The 19,380-nt window shown below is 39.6% G+C and overlaps 1 protein-coding gene across 2 annotated transcripts; it reads left to right on the forward strand.

Annotated features, from left to right (window-relative positions):
* The first annotated feature begins 7,836 nt into the window (after positions 1-7,836).
* LOC104094160 (hydroxyproline O-galactosyltransferase HPGT1-like) lies at positions 7,837-14,660 on the forward strand. Of its 2 annotated transcripts, XM_009600030.4 has the most exons (12): positions 7,837-8,128; positions 8,335-8,398; positions 9,041-9,090; positions 9,191-9,384; positions 9,641-9,704; positions 9,822-9,894; positions 10,276-10,399; positions 11,348-11,435; positions 11,539-11,589; positions 12,823-12,894; positions 13,102-13,214; positions 14,287-14,660. In XM_009600030.4, exons 1-12 carry the CDS (start codon positions 8,013-8,015, stop codon positions 14,307-14,309), a joined length of 1,032 nt encoding a protein of 343 aa, XP_009598325.1. In that variant the 5' UTR covers positions 7,837-8,012; the 3' UTR covers positions 14,310-14,660. The 2 variants fall into 2 exon arrangements, with proteins under 2 accessions (XP_009598325.1, XP_009598324.2); XM_009600029.4 differs by lacking the exon at positions 14,287-14,660 and having other exon boundaries at positions 7,874-8,128; positions 13,102-13,402.
* The last annotated feature ends 4,720 nt before the right edge of the window (positions 14,661-19,380 follow it).

The following is a 19,380-nucleotide window of genomic DNA, read 5'->3' on the forward strand; positions in this document are numbered from 1 at the left end:
AGGGAGGCCCTCGAGGGAGTTCGAGCTCAGGGTTTTGACCTGCTGGCTGAGATCGAGAAAGCAAAGGTATACGAAGCCTAGGCTAGGAAGCTAGCTTACCCCGAGGAGAAGGATTCCGAGGAGTTTGAAGATTCAGGCGAGCTCGAAGATGGTGGAGACCCCGAAGGTAATGACGCAGCCCCCGACGGAGATTAGGCCACTTAGGCTTTTTTTGTATTTTATTTGAGGCCGTTTTTGGCCCTTGTAAAAATTTTCATTGGACAGTTCGACCCTTGTAAAAGAAATTTTTGATTATGAATATAAGGCTTTTTCCCTTCAACAGTTTTTAAATTTTCTCTTTGCCTTGTTTATTTTTATTTGCAAAGATCTACATGCCTTGGCATAAAACAATTGGTTTTGTTTAGAGACACGAAGAAACCTTGCCTTCAACTATTTCATTTTAAGGCATCGTGGGGGTTCGGTGTGACCGAAAGTTTTCTTTCCCCAAAGTACTTAGACTTTTAGTCACAATCTGTCAAGGATAGCCTTTGGAACCGGTTAAGAAAATTTTAAGGCCTTGTTGTTTTTATGACGAACTTCGGACGTCTCCGAGCCGAGTTTATATGGTTGTAGCCTTTATAGTTTGGGTGTTGTCCCATGTTAATATAATTATCTCGAGTTATTCGGGTTTGCCTAAGATGGCAGTCCCCGAGTGGGGGTGGCCTTAGTCTATAAAATTCGGGGGTTGCCTAATAGGTTTTATATCCCCGAGGTATAATAGCTTGGACCGTCCGAGTTTGTTTTCGGACGACAGTCCCCAAGTGAGAGAGTGATTATTCTAACTTAGGTTAAGGTGGCCCTTGGGCTCGTTTCCTTTAGGGGATCGGAAGCAGGGAATTCCTTAAGAAATGTAAAGGAATTTTTTTAAAAAGACAAGATGTTTGCAAGGAAGAGATTTCTCTTTATTCTTGTGTATAATAATAATGTATGTGTACATGCTTTGTGTCAGGGTTCGAGCAGTCTATCCGGGTATAGTTTATTTGACCGTTTGGCCCTTACATTGAATCCTATCAATCGAGACCCTCCAATCCCGAAGTCTCTTTCCATGTTAAAGTCGATATCGGAGGGTAATGCCCCCAGTGTTTGAGGTTTATCGAAGAAAGACCTCGAATACTATTTTGATCATTGTCACCGGCTCCCTGCCAGCCTTCGATTCTAAGTTAACACGATTTACTTGCTGCCTCGTTAAAAACCTTGCCGGAAAACCCATTTGGACCAAACCGGTTCAAGGGAAAAAGAGTGCAACGCGTGATTTCAGACCTAAAATCTTGTACTTTTCCTTGTCGATCACCTGCAGGAGATAGTCCGAAATACAAGTAAAAGGAAATGGATGTGGTCGTACCTTAGCAATAATATCGTTTCAGGTGAGCTACATTCTAGTTGTTCGGTAGTTGCTCGTCGTTCATTATTCCGAGCTTGTAGGATCTTTTTAAGGTGATCTCGATAATTTGGTATGGTCCTTCCCAATTCGGCCCCAATTTCCCTTTGTTCGGGTTTCGTGTACTTAGCGTGACCTTTCTTAGTACCAAGTCCTCGGTATTGAAGTGTCGAAGGTTGGTCCTTCGATTATAATATCTTTCGATCCACTATTTTTGGGCGGCCAACCGGACAAGAGCGACCTCGTGCCTTTCATCTAATAGCTCCAGGTTCACACTCATATCTTCATCGTTTGATTCCTTTGTCGTATGTCAGAATTTGATACTTGGTTCCCCGACCTCGACCGGTATCAAAGCTTTGACACCATAAACCAAAGAAAATGGGGTAGCCCCAATACTGGACTTCGAGGTTGTACGGTATGCCTACAGGACTTCGGGTAATATTTCTTTCCATCTTCCTTTGTTGTCGGTTAACCTATTTTTAAGGTTTTATAGTATGGTTTTGTTAGTAGATTCAACTTGTCCACTCCCACTAGGGTGATAGGGTATCGGTAGGATCCTTTTGATCTTCGAGGAATTTGGTTACTTTGCTTCCGATGAATTGTTTCCATTATCGCATACGATCTCGGCTGACATTCCGAATCGACATATTATGTGATCCCAAATGAAATCGATAACCTCCTTTTCCCTAACCTTCTCATATGCATGGGCTTCCACCCACTTAGAAATATAATCAGTCATAAACAATATAAATTGAGCATTACCGAGTGCCCACGGAAGGGGCCAACGATGTCCATTCCCCACTTCATGAATGACCATGGCGATAAAACCGAGTAGAGTAACTCCCCGGGTTGATGGATCATCGGAGCGTGTCTTTGGCATTCATCAAATTTTTGAACAAACTCCTTTGCGTCTTTTTCCATGTCGATCCAGTAATAACCGGTTCTGATTATTTTTTGAACCAGCGATTCGGTCCCCGAATGATTTCCACAGGTACCTTCGTGGATTTCCCTCAAAACATACTCAGTATCGGCCTGCCCTAGACATATTATAAGTGGGCCATCAAATGTTTTTCTGAACAAGGTTCCGTCTTCGGACAAGCTAAATTGGGACACCTTTGTACGCAGGGTCCTCGACTCTTTAGGATCTAAGGGCAGTTTTTCGGACCTGAGATATTCGATGTACTTATTCCTCCAGTACCAAGCTAGGCTCATCGAGTTGATCTCGGCATGGCCTTATTCCACCACCTATCTCATAAGTTGTACGACTTCTCCTGAGTTGAACTCATCGTCTTCGACCGATGACCCCAAGTAGTGTCACCTGTAATTTGTCCAAGTATCTTTGCATTCGTTCCTCTCTAACCTAGAATGTTCCATTGACTTGGTTTGCCACAAGGAGGGAGTCGCACTTGGCTTCGATCACCTCTGCCCCCAAGCTCTTGGTTAGTTCAAGGCCTGGAATCATGGCCTCATATTCGGCCTCGTTGTTAGTAAATTTCACAGTCTTAATTTATTGTCTAATTATATTACTCGTTGGTGGCTTTATTACGATGCCAACTGCGGACCATTTTGTGTTTGGGGCGCCATCTGTGAAGAGGGCCCAGATTCCCGAGGAAGTTCCTGAGTTAATCAATAACTCTCTTTAGACCTCGGGTATTAGGGCCGGTGTAAAGTCGCCTACAAAGTCTGCCAAAATTTGAGATTTAATGGCGGTCCGAGGTCGATACTCAATATCGTACCCACTTATTTCTATGGACCATTTGGCCAATCGGCCCGAGAGTCCGGAATTATGCATAACGTTCCTCAATGGGTAAGTAGTTATGACACATATGTGGTGACATTGGAAGTACGGTTTTAGCTCCTAGAGGCACTTAGCAAAGTGAGCGCCAGTTTTTCCAGGTGATGGTACCTAGTTTCGGCCTCATCTAGGGTTCTACTAACATAGTAAATTGGAAATTGCGTACCTTGCTCTTCCCGAACTAGGACTCCACTTACCGCTATCTCTAAAACTGCCAAGTACAAGTATAGTTGTTTTATCCGTCTTCGGTGTGTGAATCAGGGGTGGGCTCGATAAATACCTTTTGAGTTCTTCCAAAGCTTGTTGGCACTCCGGGGTCCACGAGAAGTTGTTGTTCTTCTTCAATAGAGCGAAAAATTGGTGACTCTTGTCGGACAACCTCGAAATAAATTGCCCAGGGCAGCTATTCGACCGGTTAACCTTTGCACGACCTTTACGTTATCCACAACCGTGATATCTTCGATAACTTTGATTTTATCGGGATTGATATCGATTCCCCGATTGGATACCATGAATCTGAGGAACTTACCCGACCCAACTCCAAACACACATTTTTCTGGGTTCAACTTCATATTGTACTGTTTCAGTATGCTGAAAGTTTCCTGCAAATATTTTAAATGGTCCTCTGCTCGCAGGGACTTAACTAACATGTCGTCAATGTAAACTTCCATTGATTTTCCTATTTGTTCCTCGAACATCCGATTTACTAGGCGTTGGTAAGTAGCACCTGCATTTTTTAATCCAAACGACATTACGTTATAACAATATGTGCTATATTTAGTGATGAAGGAAGTTTTTTCCTGATCACCCGGGTCCATCCGTATTTGGTTGTACCCGGAATAAGCATCGAGAAAACTGAGGATCTCATGGCCGGCCGTGGCGTCGATCACACGGTCGATGTTGGGCAAATGAAAAGAGTCTTTGGGGAATGCCTTATTCAAATCTTTGTAGTCTACACACATTCTTAGTTTATTCCCTTTTTTAGGGACTACCACTACGTTTGCTAACCAATCTAGGTATTTAACCTCCCGAATATACCCTATTTTAAGAAGTTTAGATACCTCATCCTTGATGAAATCATGTTTGATCTCGGGCTGAGGTCTCCTCTTTTGTTTAACCGGGTGAAATTTTGGGTCCACGCTTAGCTTATGAGTGGTTATCTCCGGCGGGATCCCTGTCATATCGAGGTGGGACCAAGCGAATTTTTTTTTGTTAGTTATAAGAAATTGAATGAGTTTTTCCCTGAGCTTGGAGCTTAACCCCGTGCCCAGGTATACTTTTCGATCGGGCAAGCTTAATATAACTTGTTCCAAATCCTCGACTTTCGATTTAGTGGCGTCGAAATCATTAAAAGATCTGGGAAGCCTATAATCATCATCCTCGACTTCCTTTTGTTTATCTGAATCAGCTGAAGAGGGTATTTGTGATTGCTATTGGGCCCCTATTTTTTACCAATTGGTTTGGGTCCTTCAATGTTGAAACTGTAGATGCCGGTATCACCTCCTCGAGCGAGAACATTTCCTTCGCAACCGGCTATTTTTCGTAGATTGTTTTGACGCCGTCGGGTGTCGGGAATTTCAGTGCCTGGTATAGTGTCAAGGGCACCGCCCTCATGTTGTAGATCTATGGCCTCCTGAATAAAGCGTTATACCTCATATCCCATTCGATCACATAAAATTTAGTCTCCTGTATGGTTCCGACGGTGTTTACAAGTAACGCTATTTCTCCCTTAGTGGTCTCACATGCCATGTTGAATCCATTCAGAACTCGAACTACAGACACGATTTGGTCTTGTAGACCGAGCTGCTCCATGACCCTCGATCGAATGATGTTGGCCGAGCTACCTGGATCAATTAACACACGTTTAACCTAAATTTTATTTACGAGTACAGATATTACCGGTGCATCATTGTGGGGCTGCACGATTCTTTCTGCATCCTCGTCATTGAAAGATAAAGTTCCCTTCGGTGTGTAGTTCAGAGTTCGTTTCTCCCTAGTGATGGATACTTTGGTGCGTTTCAACATCGGTACCTGTGGGATATCAACTCCTCCGATGATCATGTTAATGACGTGTTGAGGTTCTTCTTGTTTGGCATGTTTGTTAGCATCACTGTTCTTGAAATGATTCTTGGCTCGATCGCTCAAGAACTTCCGAAGGTGCCCATTGTTGAATAGACGGGCCACTTCCCCTCTCAACTGTCGACAATCTTCCGTTTTGTGACCGTGAGTGTCATAATATTTGGACATCTGGTTAGGATCCCTTTGGGTTAGATTGGACTGTAGAGGTTGAGGCCATTTGGTATCTTTTATGCACCCGATAGATGATACAATGGCGACAACATAGACATTGAAGTTATATTCTGATAGCCTCGGTGCGTCTTTGGACCCGTCGAAGCCATTTTTGGTCATAAGTCCGTGACTGCTTTGCCCTCGGTCATTTCTCCTTTCGCTTCTTATGAGGTTTCGCCCGGACCCGCTGCTTCTCCGATCTCTATTATATGGTTGATACCGATCCCTATTTGGCCTCGGTCCGTGATCGATATCTCTCTTGACTCTGTCGAGGGTTCTGACGGGATAGACATACCCCGAAAGGGCCCCAAGTTGATCATCTTCGAATCTGATTTTCGATTGATACCTGTTATGCACGTCGGCCCATGTAACAACCGAGAATTCTATTAAGTTATGCTTCAGCTGCTGTGAAGCCACCGAGCTCCGAATATTAAGTCCCTGAGTGAAAGCTTGAACAGCCCAATCATCGGCGACCGACAACAGATCCATTCGTTCCATTTGAAACCGGGACACAAACTCTCTGAGCATCTCGTTATCCTTTTGTTTGACTTTGAAAAGGTTCAATTTCCTAGTCTCGACCTTGATGGCACCTGCGTGTGCCTTTACGAAAGAATCTGCAAATATAGTAAATGAGTCACTAGAATTAGGAGGTAAATTGTGATACCATATCATTGCTCTTTTTGACAGGGTCTCCCCAAATATTTTCAACAGAACAGACTCGATCTCATCGTCCTTCAGGTCGTTCCCTTTGATAGCACATGTATACGAGGTTACATGCTCGTTTGGGTCGGTCATTCCATTATACTTGGGTATTTCGGGCATACAGAATTTCTTGGGGATCGGCTTCGGAGCCGCGCTCGGTGGAAAAGGTTTTTGCATGAACTTTCTGGAATCCAGGCCTTTTAATATCGGGGGTGCTCCTGGGATCTGGTCTACCCTCGAATTGTAGGTTTCCACCTTTTTGTCGTTAGCCTCGATCTTCTTCTCCCCTGATTCTATCCGTTTTGTCAACTCCTCGAGCATCTTTATAATCTCGGGGTTCGGCCCCGATTCATGTTTGTTTGACCTTTCTACGACCGGTTCATCCCTGCGGGTGACTTCTCGGGGAGGATCGAGCTCAGCCCTGCTTGGCGCACGACTTTGATTCTGTAACTGAGCTATCGTCGCCTGTTGAGCCTGCAATATTTTGAAGATCATTCGTAGGCTGATCCCGTCTCCTTCAACGTTTTGTGTGTTTCGAGTTGCTGATCGGGCTCCATAACGTACGCTATTTTCGGGGTCGGTAGGCAAGTTTGCATCGATAGCCACATGCGAATTAGCGTCAATCGGATCTGCGATCGGAATTCCAGCGGGATCAGCATGCGGTATCTCGTTGCCGGGCGCTATGTTGTTATTTTCGCCTTGGTGACCAGACTCGTTGTCAACATGCAGAGGTGCTGATTGAGAGTTTAACATTTTTGTACTTTAGCCTGGAATCAAAGACACTTCAAAGAGCAAGTGTAAAGCAATGTGTGTTATGGAGATTTGTATCAAATAATTACTATTATCCTTAGCCCCACGGTGGGTGCCAAACTGTTTACCCTCAAAATCGGATAACAATTGAATTTATACGCGGTTTTAAGGATACGTGATATAACTTGATACAAAATAAGAAATCAGATTAAGATTGAAATTAATGATAAGAAAAGTAAATGCAAGCCATATAAGTTGAACAATCCTAGCCTTGAAGGTTGATTACCCTCGGGTCGAAAATGCTACAATTGATGCCGGAACAGAGTAATGAGATAATAATAACTAGAAATGATAGTTTATTGCTTTGAGATGCGAGTTACAATGTCTTTTACAAATAATTAAACCCCCTTTATATAGTAGGGGAGTCTTAGTTTAGGTACAACTCTATATAAGGTAAAAAAAGCTCATGATTTGCTAATTAATCAGCTTCATTGATACGTGCCGAGATTCCCGCCGTGATGTGCGACCGGTTACGGATATTTCGGTCTTCCGTTATTTTGGTTCGATGATGTTCTCTCGAGCTAATTCGGAGTCTGAGTCAGTTCCGAGGTTACAGACTCGATAGTCTTTGAAGGCGCATGTTCTAACCTCGTACCTAGGTTCGATGGAATCCAGGTTCGATCTTCAATCTATTATGTTTCATCCCCGGTACGTCATGCGATAGGTGAGCTCGATTTCTACCGTATGGTCAATTAAGTTAATTATAGTGTATCGTAATTTAATTTGGCTATGATCAAGAAAGACATTCAAATTTTGAAGATCTAACTTTTATAGAACCTTTAAGTACCTACCAAAAATTATACTACTATTATTTTTTAGTTGCAATTTTTTTATTTATAAAATATTCAAAATCCCAAACTGACAGTTTGACGGACTGTATTTCCTCGGCAACTAAATCAGCTCCGATCAGTTGAAATTCATCGGACTCTTATATCGATCGCTGTCGCCCCGGCCTCCGCCGACGAGAATTGCTCCGTTGGAGGCCACGCCGTAGAAGAAATGAACGGCCGGGGGTCCAGTAACCGTCTATCATCCACCTCCGGTTTCCGATCTCGAATTTCGTTTTTAATGCTCTCTATGTTCTCTACCATGGCTGCTCTTTATGTCGCCGGCAGGTAACCTCTCTCTCTCTCTCTCTCTCACACACACACACACACACACACACACACACACTTGTATAGTATGTCTGCATATATATACGTGTGATAGTCAGCGTAAAAATAGTTAGATTGAGGTGCAGTTGATTATTTGAATGACTGATATTTAAGTTGTTTTTTTTTTTATGATTAATTGTGGCAACTGGTAAATGCGTAATTGACAGGTTGTGGCTGGACTCTGAGAATAGGGTATATCTTATTGAAGAGCTTGATAGGAGAACGGGACAGGTATTTTCAATCTAGTGGTAGTATTGTTATATTTAATTGGTGGGTAAAGCTGATTTTTTTACCCGAATAATTCGGCCACAGACAAATGACTAAACAAAAATTAAGTTGGACATTAGCCAGTAGAAGAGCATGAGGGCGCTTCAATCTCTGCTTGTATAACTATAAGTACAGCGCAAGTTGGTGTTTTTAAACGTACATAAACTGCTTCATTAAATTAATTTTACCAGAGGCAGCAGATGAATTAGTAGCAGGGTATGAAGCCGAATATTCAAGAATCAAATTTGGTTCACTGAAACCACTATAAGGTCTATATTGTCTTAATACGCTTACGACATACGGAAGTAAAGGTTTAGTTAAAAAAAAAGATCCAAGTGGGGATCAAAGAACTGCATCTCAATCTAGGCAATATAGTCCAAACTTAGACAGAGGAATTTGGATATGAAGCATTGCTGGGTAGACCAGGGCTCATACCATTCTTAATTTGATATAATCATAATCATATTCGGAAAATTCGGATAGTTTAATGATGTTGGGAACTTGGCATCAAGATCTCAAATTAAGTGATGTTTTATTGCTGCTGACGAGTTTAGCAGAGATACTAGTGTTTATCAAGGTGATAGACATACTTATCTTCCTTTGCAGGGCCATTCGGCAATATCAGTAGATGATACATTGAAGATCATAACCTGCAGGTTAGATGATTATAGCAGATTTCTGTCCAATTTAGGGAGAGTTTCTCCTCTTATTGGAGTTTTATACTGGGGCTATACGGGCTGATGATTTCTTTGCCAGGGAACAACAGAAGAGGCTAGCTGCACTTCAGACAGAGCTGGGAAAAGCCAGTCAGGAAGGTTTTGTATCGAAGAATCTATTGGATAACAGTGAGAGGGATTCAAAGAAAAAGCTTCTAGCTGTTGTAGGTGTCTCAACAAATTTTGGCAACAAAAAGAACAGAGATGCGATCCGCAAAGCATGGATGCCTACTGGTTGGGCTTTCTTTTTCTCTCCCCTTTTTTCTTGGTTTCTTTTGGTCGGGCTTGTGAAGCTAAAATTCAACCAACTCCACTAAGAGGCTGAACTTATGTTTCAGCTCTGTTGAACACATTTAGACTGGACTGTGTTGAATTCCTAGCAATATCGTTGTCTTGTCTTAATTACAAGTATCTGTTAGTATAACCGCAATCATGATGAATTAACTGACTTAACATACTTTCTACTAAATTTATAAGCTATTTTTGGCAGGTGCTGCTCTTAAAAAATTAGAGGAGGAGAAAGGTATAGTAATACGATTCGTCATAGGAAGAAGGTATCTACCTCGATAAATTTGAACTAAATGAAGGATACACCATAATGCTCTTTGCAAAAAGGATTACTAGATGCTTCTTTCAATCTTTGCACTTAATTGACTTTACACCTCATGCAGTTCAAGTCGCGGAGACAGTTCAGATAGAGCCATTGATGATGAGAGCAGGCGTTCCAATGACTTCATAATTATTGTATGTGCATCTTTTGCACATCATTTCTTACAAGCTTAGTGTTTTGTTATCTACTAAAAATAGCAAGTTTGCAACCATAAAAGAAACGAGCTTGGAGAATTAAATTGACCGACAGTTGTTTTTTGAACTATCAAAGTATATCAAATCTTCCTGGATTATTCGCATCCCTCCTCAACCACAGAAATAAATAATAATTAATACAGGAGATATCGATAATGTTGTTGTTAGCACACTCATGTCGTACGGGCTTGTTTTCATGTCTTTACGTATATGCCTTACCAATGTTCTGAAAATCAGTTTACTTTACAGTGTAAATTCCAGTTCTAGAAGGATATGTATCTACAAGACTTGATATGTTAACATTATTTTCTTTCTAAGCAGAATGATCATGTGGAGTCCCCTCAAGAGCAAGCAAAAAAGACAAAGTTATTTTTCGTTCATGCTGCTGAGAATTGGGATGCTGAGTTTTATGCCAAGGTCAACGACAATATCTATGTTAATATCGGTACGCAGTATTAGGAGCCTCCAATACATACATTAGCATTTCAATTTTATTTTCTATAGTCTGTGCTCTGCTCATGTTTTTCCCTTATCTATGATTTAATTTTGCCTTCCTTTTAGGAAACTGTTATGGGAGATTTGAAATTATCAATTTCTTTAGACTTAAGTGTGGGAATATGATCTACTAAAGAGTTTTCAAATGTATGTTATCATCGGCATGTATGTTAGCATTGGCATCTTGAATCTGGAAGTGGAATAAAGAACTAGAATGAAATAGTACCTAGGCGATTTTTAGATTTTCATTCTTGTCAAGGTGTAGGCTTCTCAAAGAGTGAATAAGGATTTTACATGAAGTCACAAAAATGTACAAAAAGGCTGTTGCAAAGTGGTGCCATATACCTTAATATTAAAAGGCATGGTGCCAGTGTGTGGTCAACCAGGCCTAGATTGATTACCCAGAGTGAGCAAAAGTAGATCGGCCATATTGCATCAAGGTTGTTCAAACAATATATCGCTTCATTTTCCAAAGCTAGGATCAAAATGAATCCGATTAAATTATGATTTTGAGAATTCCAACAACTATTGTGAATTCCTTATGTCAGGGTTTCTTTTGATTAAAGAAAGAATAAAGTAACTATGAATATGAAATCATTGTCTATTTATTCAATAGATTGTATCTAGATGCCAATGAGAAATCTTTTAGGATTTTCTTAGTCTCTACTCTCTAACCATCAGGCAGAGTTGATTGGAGATAGCCCCTTGAGATAGTAACATCCTAGAGATAGAATCTGGATCGGCTGTGTCCTTTACAGAATACAACAACAGATAGCTAATGAAACATAATACCATAGCCCATATCTGATGATCTTCTATGCTGAATTCTTAACATAATATATATATATATATATATTAAAAAAATGCCTCATGCTTATTAGCTTTAGTTTATCCACAGATGCTGTTGGAGCCGTACTTGCCAGCCATTTGGATAAGCCTCGTGTTTACATAGGGTGTATGAAATCTGGCGAAGTTTTTTCACAGCCGTGAGTTTGTCTTGTTAATTGGATGATTGCTATATTTCTGAAATAATAATCTGAGAATAGAGTAAAATTTAACCATAACCTAAATTTTATTTCTTATTCACAGGGAAAACAAGTGGTATGAGCCAGAATGGTGGAAATTTGGGGATGGAAAATCGTGAGTTGTTCCTTCTATTACTGTAAATCATCTGGCTGATGCAAGCAGTGCTAGATATGACTATAGAGGTTTACTGCTGCATGTGTTGTATTTATACCTCTCTTCTGTCTGGTGCTAGTTGCTGGTGACTCTTGATTGAAACTATTGATCATGCTGTATTGGATTGATATCTTCTTCCTTTTCTTCGTTCTTTATTCTTTGTGTTAGCAACCTTGAAGTAGGCTAATTTCCTTATGCTAATATTTGTTGGAGAAGTTGAACACAATATTTGTGAATGGAGGTTATTTAGAGATGTATAACTGCCACCAGGAGGGGCTTTCTTGACATTCTGGTTCTTCGATTTTCTTGCTATCATCGTGGTTCTAGGGAAATGGTTTGCTTAATTGCATTATTTGGCTTGAATCTAAGGCTTCTGCTGCTTCCTGAACTCCAAAACTTTTTATTTTGATCTATGAAGCAGGATAGAGAGGGATTAATCTCTTTCTTTTAGGGCTAAATCCAGTGATTTTACAGCCTAAAAAAGAGGTGCATTGGCTGGAAAATTTTGCTGTTTTGTCTGGGTAATAAATAAAAGGCTTGCAAACAAATTGGGAAGTTTAGGAAAGTGGGAATTTTAATGTTTTGGAACATAAACCAAACTTGCATCTCTCTATCAGTAATTCCAAGTCGGACGTCTGAAATGCTGATTACATAGTATTTGAAAATTCTAGCAAAAGGGGAGGAGTGAAATGAGAGCATCTGCTATCATGAAACTCTGGAGTACATGTAACTTTGATGTTATTCGTCCCATTAGGAGGCTAAGAGATACGGGGTTCATAGATGTGTAGAATTCTGTATCCCCAGTATGCTGCATTAGTCAAGCTGCCTAATAGTAGAAACTGCAACTTTGCAAGTATCTATGGCACTTAGAACAGGTTTCATTATTAAGAAAACCTGGATATGAATATTAAGCATTTAGAATACTGTGCTCCTGCTTGATGGTTAGGAGGCAAGGTTACGCCTAACCAAGGTTGAGGAGCTAAGAGAATCTCAGTTCTCCCCCACCCAAAAAAAAAAAAAAAAAAAAGTGTAAAAGGAAGAAAAGTAGATATGTACTCATGATTTTTCTGGTCAAGCTGCTGTTCTGCTGATATTTAATCAGTCATGACAAACCTCAAGATCTGCATGCTGATGAGTTCTGCAACTTGTTTGGATGCTAATTCTTTCATCTTTTTTGTACTCTTTCGCAAACAGGTACTTCAGGCACGCTTCCGGTGAAATATTTGCGATATCAAAGGCCTTAGCTCAATTCATTTCTATCAACAGGTAAGATTTGTGGAATTAAGAATGTACTTAATCAAAAGAAATGTGATTAACAATATGTTTCTATTGCCAACAAGCTTTGTTGAAGCGGTAAATGCTGAGGTGCCAAGAGCCTTCACTTCACTCAAAAAGAAAAACAAAACCAGATGCTTCCATCAATTTTGATGGCAATAGTAAAATGCTTACAGTTTTGCCTCCCTCCACTTGTAGATCAATACTTCGCACATATGGTCATGATGATGTGAGTGCTGGATCCTGGTTCATCGGCCTTGATGTGAAGCACGTTGATGAAGGGAAGTTCTGCTGTGCTTCCTGGTCATCAGGCCTCTCTCTCTCTCTCTCTCTCTCTCTCTCTCTCTCTCCCCCCCTAGATATCAAGGACAGTGAAAAAGAAAACGCAATTGCTTCCTTTTGCAGCAGTTATTGATAGTATAAATGAATAGCTGTTTCCATATGAGTTGTGGATTCTCTAGGAGGTTCTACAGGATAACTGTGATCCAAGTATACAAAATCACTTTTTCATATTAATTAAAATTAATAATAGAGAGCTATTGATTTATAAATAAATTGTTCCTCTATAAAATTTTAGGGGATAAAGCTATACCGGTCTGAGACTCTGAGTGTGTCTGAGAATTATTTTTATTAGGAAAAAGAAGGTTTTCACATAGGGATTGCTTGGTCGCAGACTCACAATATATTGATAATGCTATCCTTATGTGAAAGCTTGGACTAACTTAGTCTGAAGCTGGAGTACATGCTACCTCAATTCCCTTTTTTTCCTTTCCTTCCAGAATTGATCCACTTGGTAGGGAGCTGTAGAAGAGACCAAATATCGTACTAGAAAAGGAACTTTAGCGAATTGTTGACTGAGATATTCTATTTGTAGGCATTTGGGTTTTAAAAAAATTATATTGGTAGGGGTGGGGAAAATATTACTGTTGGTGAGGCCACTCAAAGTTATCTCTTTTCCTTTCTATTTCAATCTCAATTCAGCATGCAATAAACAATTTGAACTTGAGGTTAGTTCATTCTTTAAAGGAACTGATTTGAGGTTAATTACTTTTTTATTTTCATCTTAGTCATTTTGCACTCTTGACTGACGAGTTCAAATGTATAGATATTGCTAGCTTTTATCCAAGAAATACTCCTTAAGATTATTTCTTAGCAGAATCGGGAAACAAACTCGAAAAAGAACTACTACTTCATTGCTATTGTTACTTGGCGACTAGGTTGCTCATTGTGATAAGATAGGTATTTAGGATTTTCAAGTGCATGCTTCAGTGAGGGAACTATCATCCTTAAGTACTTTATGTATCCCAGCATTATGTATCCTTAAGTACTTTATGTATCCCAGCATTATGAGTTGTTCTTGTTTTCTCTTTGTGGGGTTTTCAGGGTCTGTATGCGCAGCAGCTTGATTAGATTGCTGTCTTTAGTAAATGTGGAGATCATTCATGTCACAAATCATTGTGAAGATCTGTCTTTGGAAGACAGATCATCTTTGCCGGAGTTTGCTTTTGCCTTTTGGTGCCTGGGGCAAAGGAGCTCGAAGTTTTTGACTTCAACTGCCAAGAGCTCTATGGTAGAGAGCACCTTGGTTTCGGACACACCGAGCCCTCGAGGAATGTACAAAGGGTTTTTGGAGTATAGGGACTATAGTCGGAAAAATTCATTGTATGGTGATTTATTTACAGAGTGACATTGTCCATTATTTCATCGTGTACTATGGATATTCCTTTCTGGAAATATACAGTTCGGTGATCCCTTTAGAGTGCGCTTCAATAGCAATTTGCAGACAAAATGAACCAAGATGGCATCACGAATGTTGAACTGTGTGATCATTTCCTCATTTTTTTTTTTTTGGTTAAATACGCAGTGATGAGATTTGAACATAGCACTTCTGCTTTTCTTATACCAATTGCTTCATCTAAAGACTACAACGATAATATATGATACATTTACATTTACTTAACCTCCTAGAAGAACGATAATCATATATATAAGTTTCGTTATGGGCATAATAGGACTCAACCGCTTATTTAGTGCCAAGCTTCTCTGCACAATACTTTCTCACAAAGAGAAACGTTGGTGTCGCAGGGTTAGGAGTAATAAGTAACTTTTTGAATTTGTTTGTTCTTTATTGGTTCTTTGTACAGAAGGTTTTTAGTCACGTAGGACATGTTTTGAGAAGTGTTTAAACAGGTGATTTACCCTTGGTTTTGTACAGCCACTTGATAATTAATAAAACTTTCTTTAATTGCCAAAAAAAGTTGCTGCTTCTTAGAACCTTATGGTTTATTACTTTGGAGGAATTTACCAAGCAACAATATAATTGTCACTTTGGATACTTTGATAAACTAGACTAAAAACAAGGGCAAAAATTACAATTTTTAAGTTGTTTCATGGGGAAATGTCAATACCAGGTTTTGAGGAACAAAAACCATAGCAGTAAAAGTCAGCCATTATTATTCTAAGCAAGCAGTGTAACATCCTATGAATATTCTAAAGGAACATAAAAGTTGAAGTTTTAGACGTGGCCACTAAAGTAATTATTTAAGATCCATAAATTGAAGGCTCCACATGAACTAAATTATTAATTTTTTCACTTCAAAATAGATTTGAACTATTCATGTACAAAATTATGACTTTGTATTCGGTGGTAAAATCTGAAATCGCTAGACAAAGAGAATTTTAAAAAGAGAATTTATCGAGCCATTTCTTTTACTTCAAAGCAAATTTATGCTATTCAAAATGCATAGAATTATTTCTTATATTATACTTAGCGTTAAGAAAATCTTGAATATTTCTTAAAACAATACATAATTTCTTTGTGAATGGTAGATATGCATACAAGTGATTCGAACACCATCGTTATTCTTCACATGCTTAGCCTGATAGTGGCTATATATGCCCTCTAAGGTGAGGCTCTTAGTGCAGGCCCTAGAAAACATAAAAACAAAAATAGTACTTACGAAATTTAGCAAGAGCCTCAAAGGTGAGACTTGATCTTAAGGTGAGACTCTTGGTCATAAATTAGCACTTACGAGTATCATTGACTTCAACATTCAGCAAATGCAAAAAACACAAAAAAAATTTAAATTAGAGCAAGCCAGCTTGGGACAGACGGTCAATGTTGAAACTAATTTTCGTAAGAAGTTCACTTTTGTTGGTGTGCGTTGCCATATCAAGGTTAAGCATCCGAAGTTTAAAGTTGTGTGATTTGGTGACGTGCCCGATCATGTTCCTCACAGAAAATGACATGAAAACTCATTACAACGAGGAACACAACAAGCGCCAGACCTAACATCTAATAGCTTCATAATACATAATCGGAAGTCATGGATTTTCTTTACGTGTTCTTTCCCCGGATGGTAATTAGTTGAACATATAATTTTGGTTTTGAATTTCTAGTGTTAGTTTTGTGGGAAAAAAAATGGTACTCTATGATATTCATGAAATTTTTCCGGCGAAAAAAATTTGGGATTAAAAAAATATATAGATCGGTTTTGCTATTTGCAATCGTTATCATCTGTTGAAATACTAACATGATTGACATTTCCCCTTTTTGTATATATAATAGAGAGTTGAGACTAAACTACAAATTTCTTTATGTGCTTGTGTACAGCCGCCGAGGAGCGAATTTTCCGTTGCATTCACTGCACATACCACGATACTAAGGAGTTTAGTTTTGATGGTCTTCGTTCCCACAGCAAGAATAAACATCTAAAGTTCAGAGTTTCCTGTGAGTTGGTGACTTGCCCAAGCTTATTCCTCATTGTAAATGACATGAAAACTCCTTTCAATGAGGAACACAGCAAGCGGCAGACCTGAAACAATCTAGATAGTCATCCTTTTGAATTCTAATTGGAGGCTACATGTGCAATTTAGCCAATTAAAGACTACATTACATTTGGTTGTTATACTTGTAATACTTAGCTCTCTAGTATAAATAGCCCTTATGGCTCTCATTTTAGACTTAGGTTATTTTGACATTAATGAATGTTAAATTCCTCGAGTGAGTGTAAGGATGAATTCCTTGGTTGAATTATAAACTTGTTAAGGTGACTTTTATAGGGTTTCTTCCCCTTAACGGTTATCCTATAGTCACAGGTTAATTAGATTTTAATTGAATGGATATTTGAAATAAATTTCAAGTGTTCTGTTCAATTCCCTAATTAGTTCTTTGCTAAATTCTATCTTTCTATCCTTTTATTTGTGTTCTTGTTATTTTTGCTTCCGCGTTTCGTATCAACTTGATATCAGAGCGTAGGCTAATGATTTATTCATCAAAAAGTGAAAAAAAACTTGAGCTGTGAGATTTTTAGAATGTGTGCCTAAAATGCAAGTGCACAAGAGTGATACACGGGGGATAAAATTCAAGTGCAATCTTTGAGGGATACACTAAAGGAGTGTAACGACCCGACCGGTCGTTTCGAGAGTTATAATCCAATTTTTCCCATTCCTACTTCTTTTTGTATTATTCAGCTATATTATGTTATATCGGGTTAGTTGGTTCGAGTCCGGAAGGAACTCGGAGTGAAATGAGACACGTAGTCTCATAATTGAAAATTTTAAGTTAGAAAAGTGGACCGGATATGGACCTATGTATAAACGACCTCGGATTTAAATTTTGATGATTCCAATAGCTCTGTATGGTGATTTTGGGCATAGAAGCGTGTCCGAAATATTATTTGGAAGTTCGTAGAGGAATTAGACTTGAAATGCCGAAAGTTTTATTTTTGAGAAGTTTGACCGGGGGGTTGACTTTTTGATATCGGGGTCGGAATCCGATTCTGAAAATTGGAATACCTCTGTTATGTCATTTAGGACTCGTGTGCAAAATTTGAGGTCAATCGGACGTGATTTGATAGGTTCCGGAGTTATTTGTAGAAATTAGAAATTTCAAAGTTCATTAGGCTTGAATTGGGGTGTAATTCACGGTTTTAGCATTGTTTGAGGTGATTTGAGGATTCGACTAAGTTCGTATGATGTTTTAGGACTTGTTGGTATATTTGGTTGAGGTCCCGAGGGCCTCGGGTGAGTTTCGGATGGTTAATGGATCAAAAATTGAACTACAACAACTACTGTAATTTCCTTATGTTGGAAATTTCTTCCGCCAGATTCGAGCCCAGAAATATCTCAGAATCGAGCCCAGGGTCGAGGGACACGATCGAGCCCAGAGTCGAGGGCCACGATCGAAGCCATGATCGATCCCAGGGTCGAGGGTCATGGTCGAAGGCCGGGTCGAAGACATGATCGAAGGCCTAGGATCGAGAACCAGGATCGAGGGCCATGATCGAAGGCCTAGGATAGAGTACCAGGATTGAGGGCCAGGATTGAGGACCAGGATCGAGGACCTTGATCGAAGGCCAAGATCGAGGCAGAACCGATGTTGTCTGGGCAGAATTATAAAAACAGGGACTTCGTCCCATTTGCCATTTTTGACAAATTGGAGCTTGAGGAGAGGCTATTTTTGATATATTTTCAAGGAAAACTTGAGGTAAGTCCCTTGTGATCATTTCTACTCTATAATATTAAATTATCATCGAATAATCCGACTAGATTACATGATTTTGAGGTGTAAATCGGAGATTGGAACTTAGAAATTTGGAAATACGATTTGTAGATTTGAGGGGCGAGTTAAGGTCGGATTTTGGTAAAATTGGTATGGGTAGACTCGTGGTTGAATGGGCTTTCAGATTTTGTAACTTTTGTCAGGTTTCGAGACGTGGGCCCCACATGCAATTTTTGAGCTAAATTTCGGATATTTATGAAAAATAAGTATTTTCTTATGAAATTACTTCCAATAAATTTTATTGACTGAAATAAATTATTTGTGACTAGATTCAAGGCATTCAGAGGCCGATTTGCGAGGCAAAGGCATAACATAGTAAAAATATTTCACGTTTTGAGGTAAGTAATGATTGTAAATCTAGTCCTAAGGTTATGAAACCCCGGATTTCGTATCATTCTACTATTTTGAAGTGACGCACATGCTAGGTGACGGGTGTGCGGGCGTGCACTGTTGGGGATTTATGACTTGGTCCGTCCCGTAGCAACTGTAAAGTTATATACTTTGTTGAAACCATATGATACTTATATGTTTTATAAAGAATTTCAGTAAATTGGGCTGAATGCTATATTTGGGCCTTGCGCCAAAGCTGTTTGGACACTTAGGGGCTATTTCTTACCATCCTCTCATTGTTTTCGATTGAAAATCTATACTCAGTCATGTTTATACTTGTTTACCGCATAACTCAGTTTTATGACTCTATTTTGATGCATATAAATATTTTGGGCCGAATGCCCTGTTTTACTGAAATGCCCGAGTGGCTTGAGAGATTTATGACTGAGTGAGGCCGAGGGCCTGATTTGTGAGGATGAGTGTGGATCGGGGCTGCCCGCCTGCAACATATTTATGACTGAGTGAGGCCGAGGGCCTGATTTGTGAGGATGAGTGTGGATCGGGGCTGCCCGTCTGCAACATAC

This window comes from Nicotiana tomentosiformis, chromosome 8 (assembly GCF_000390325.3).
Source record: "Nicotiana tomentosiformis chromosome 8, ASM39032v3, whole genome shotgun sequence".
In the NCBI taxonomy this organism is placed as follows: Eukaryota; Viridiplantae; Streptophyta; class Magnoliopsida; order Solanales; family Solanaceae; genus Nicotiana; species Nicotiana tomentosiformis.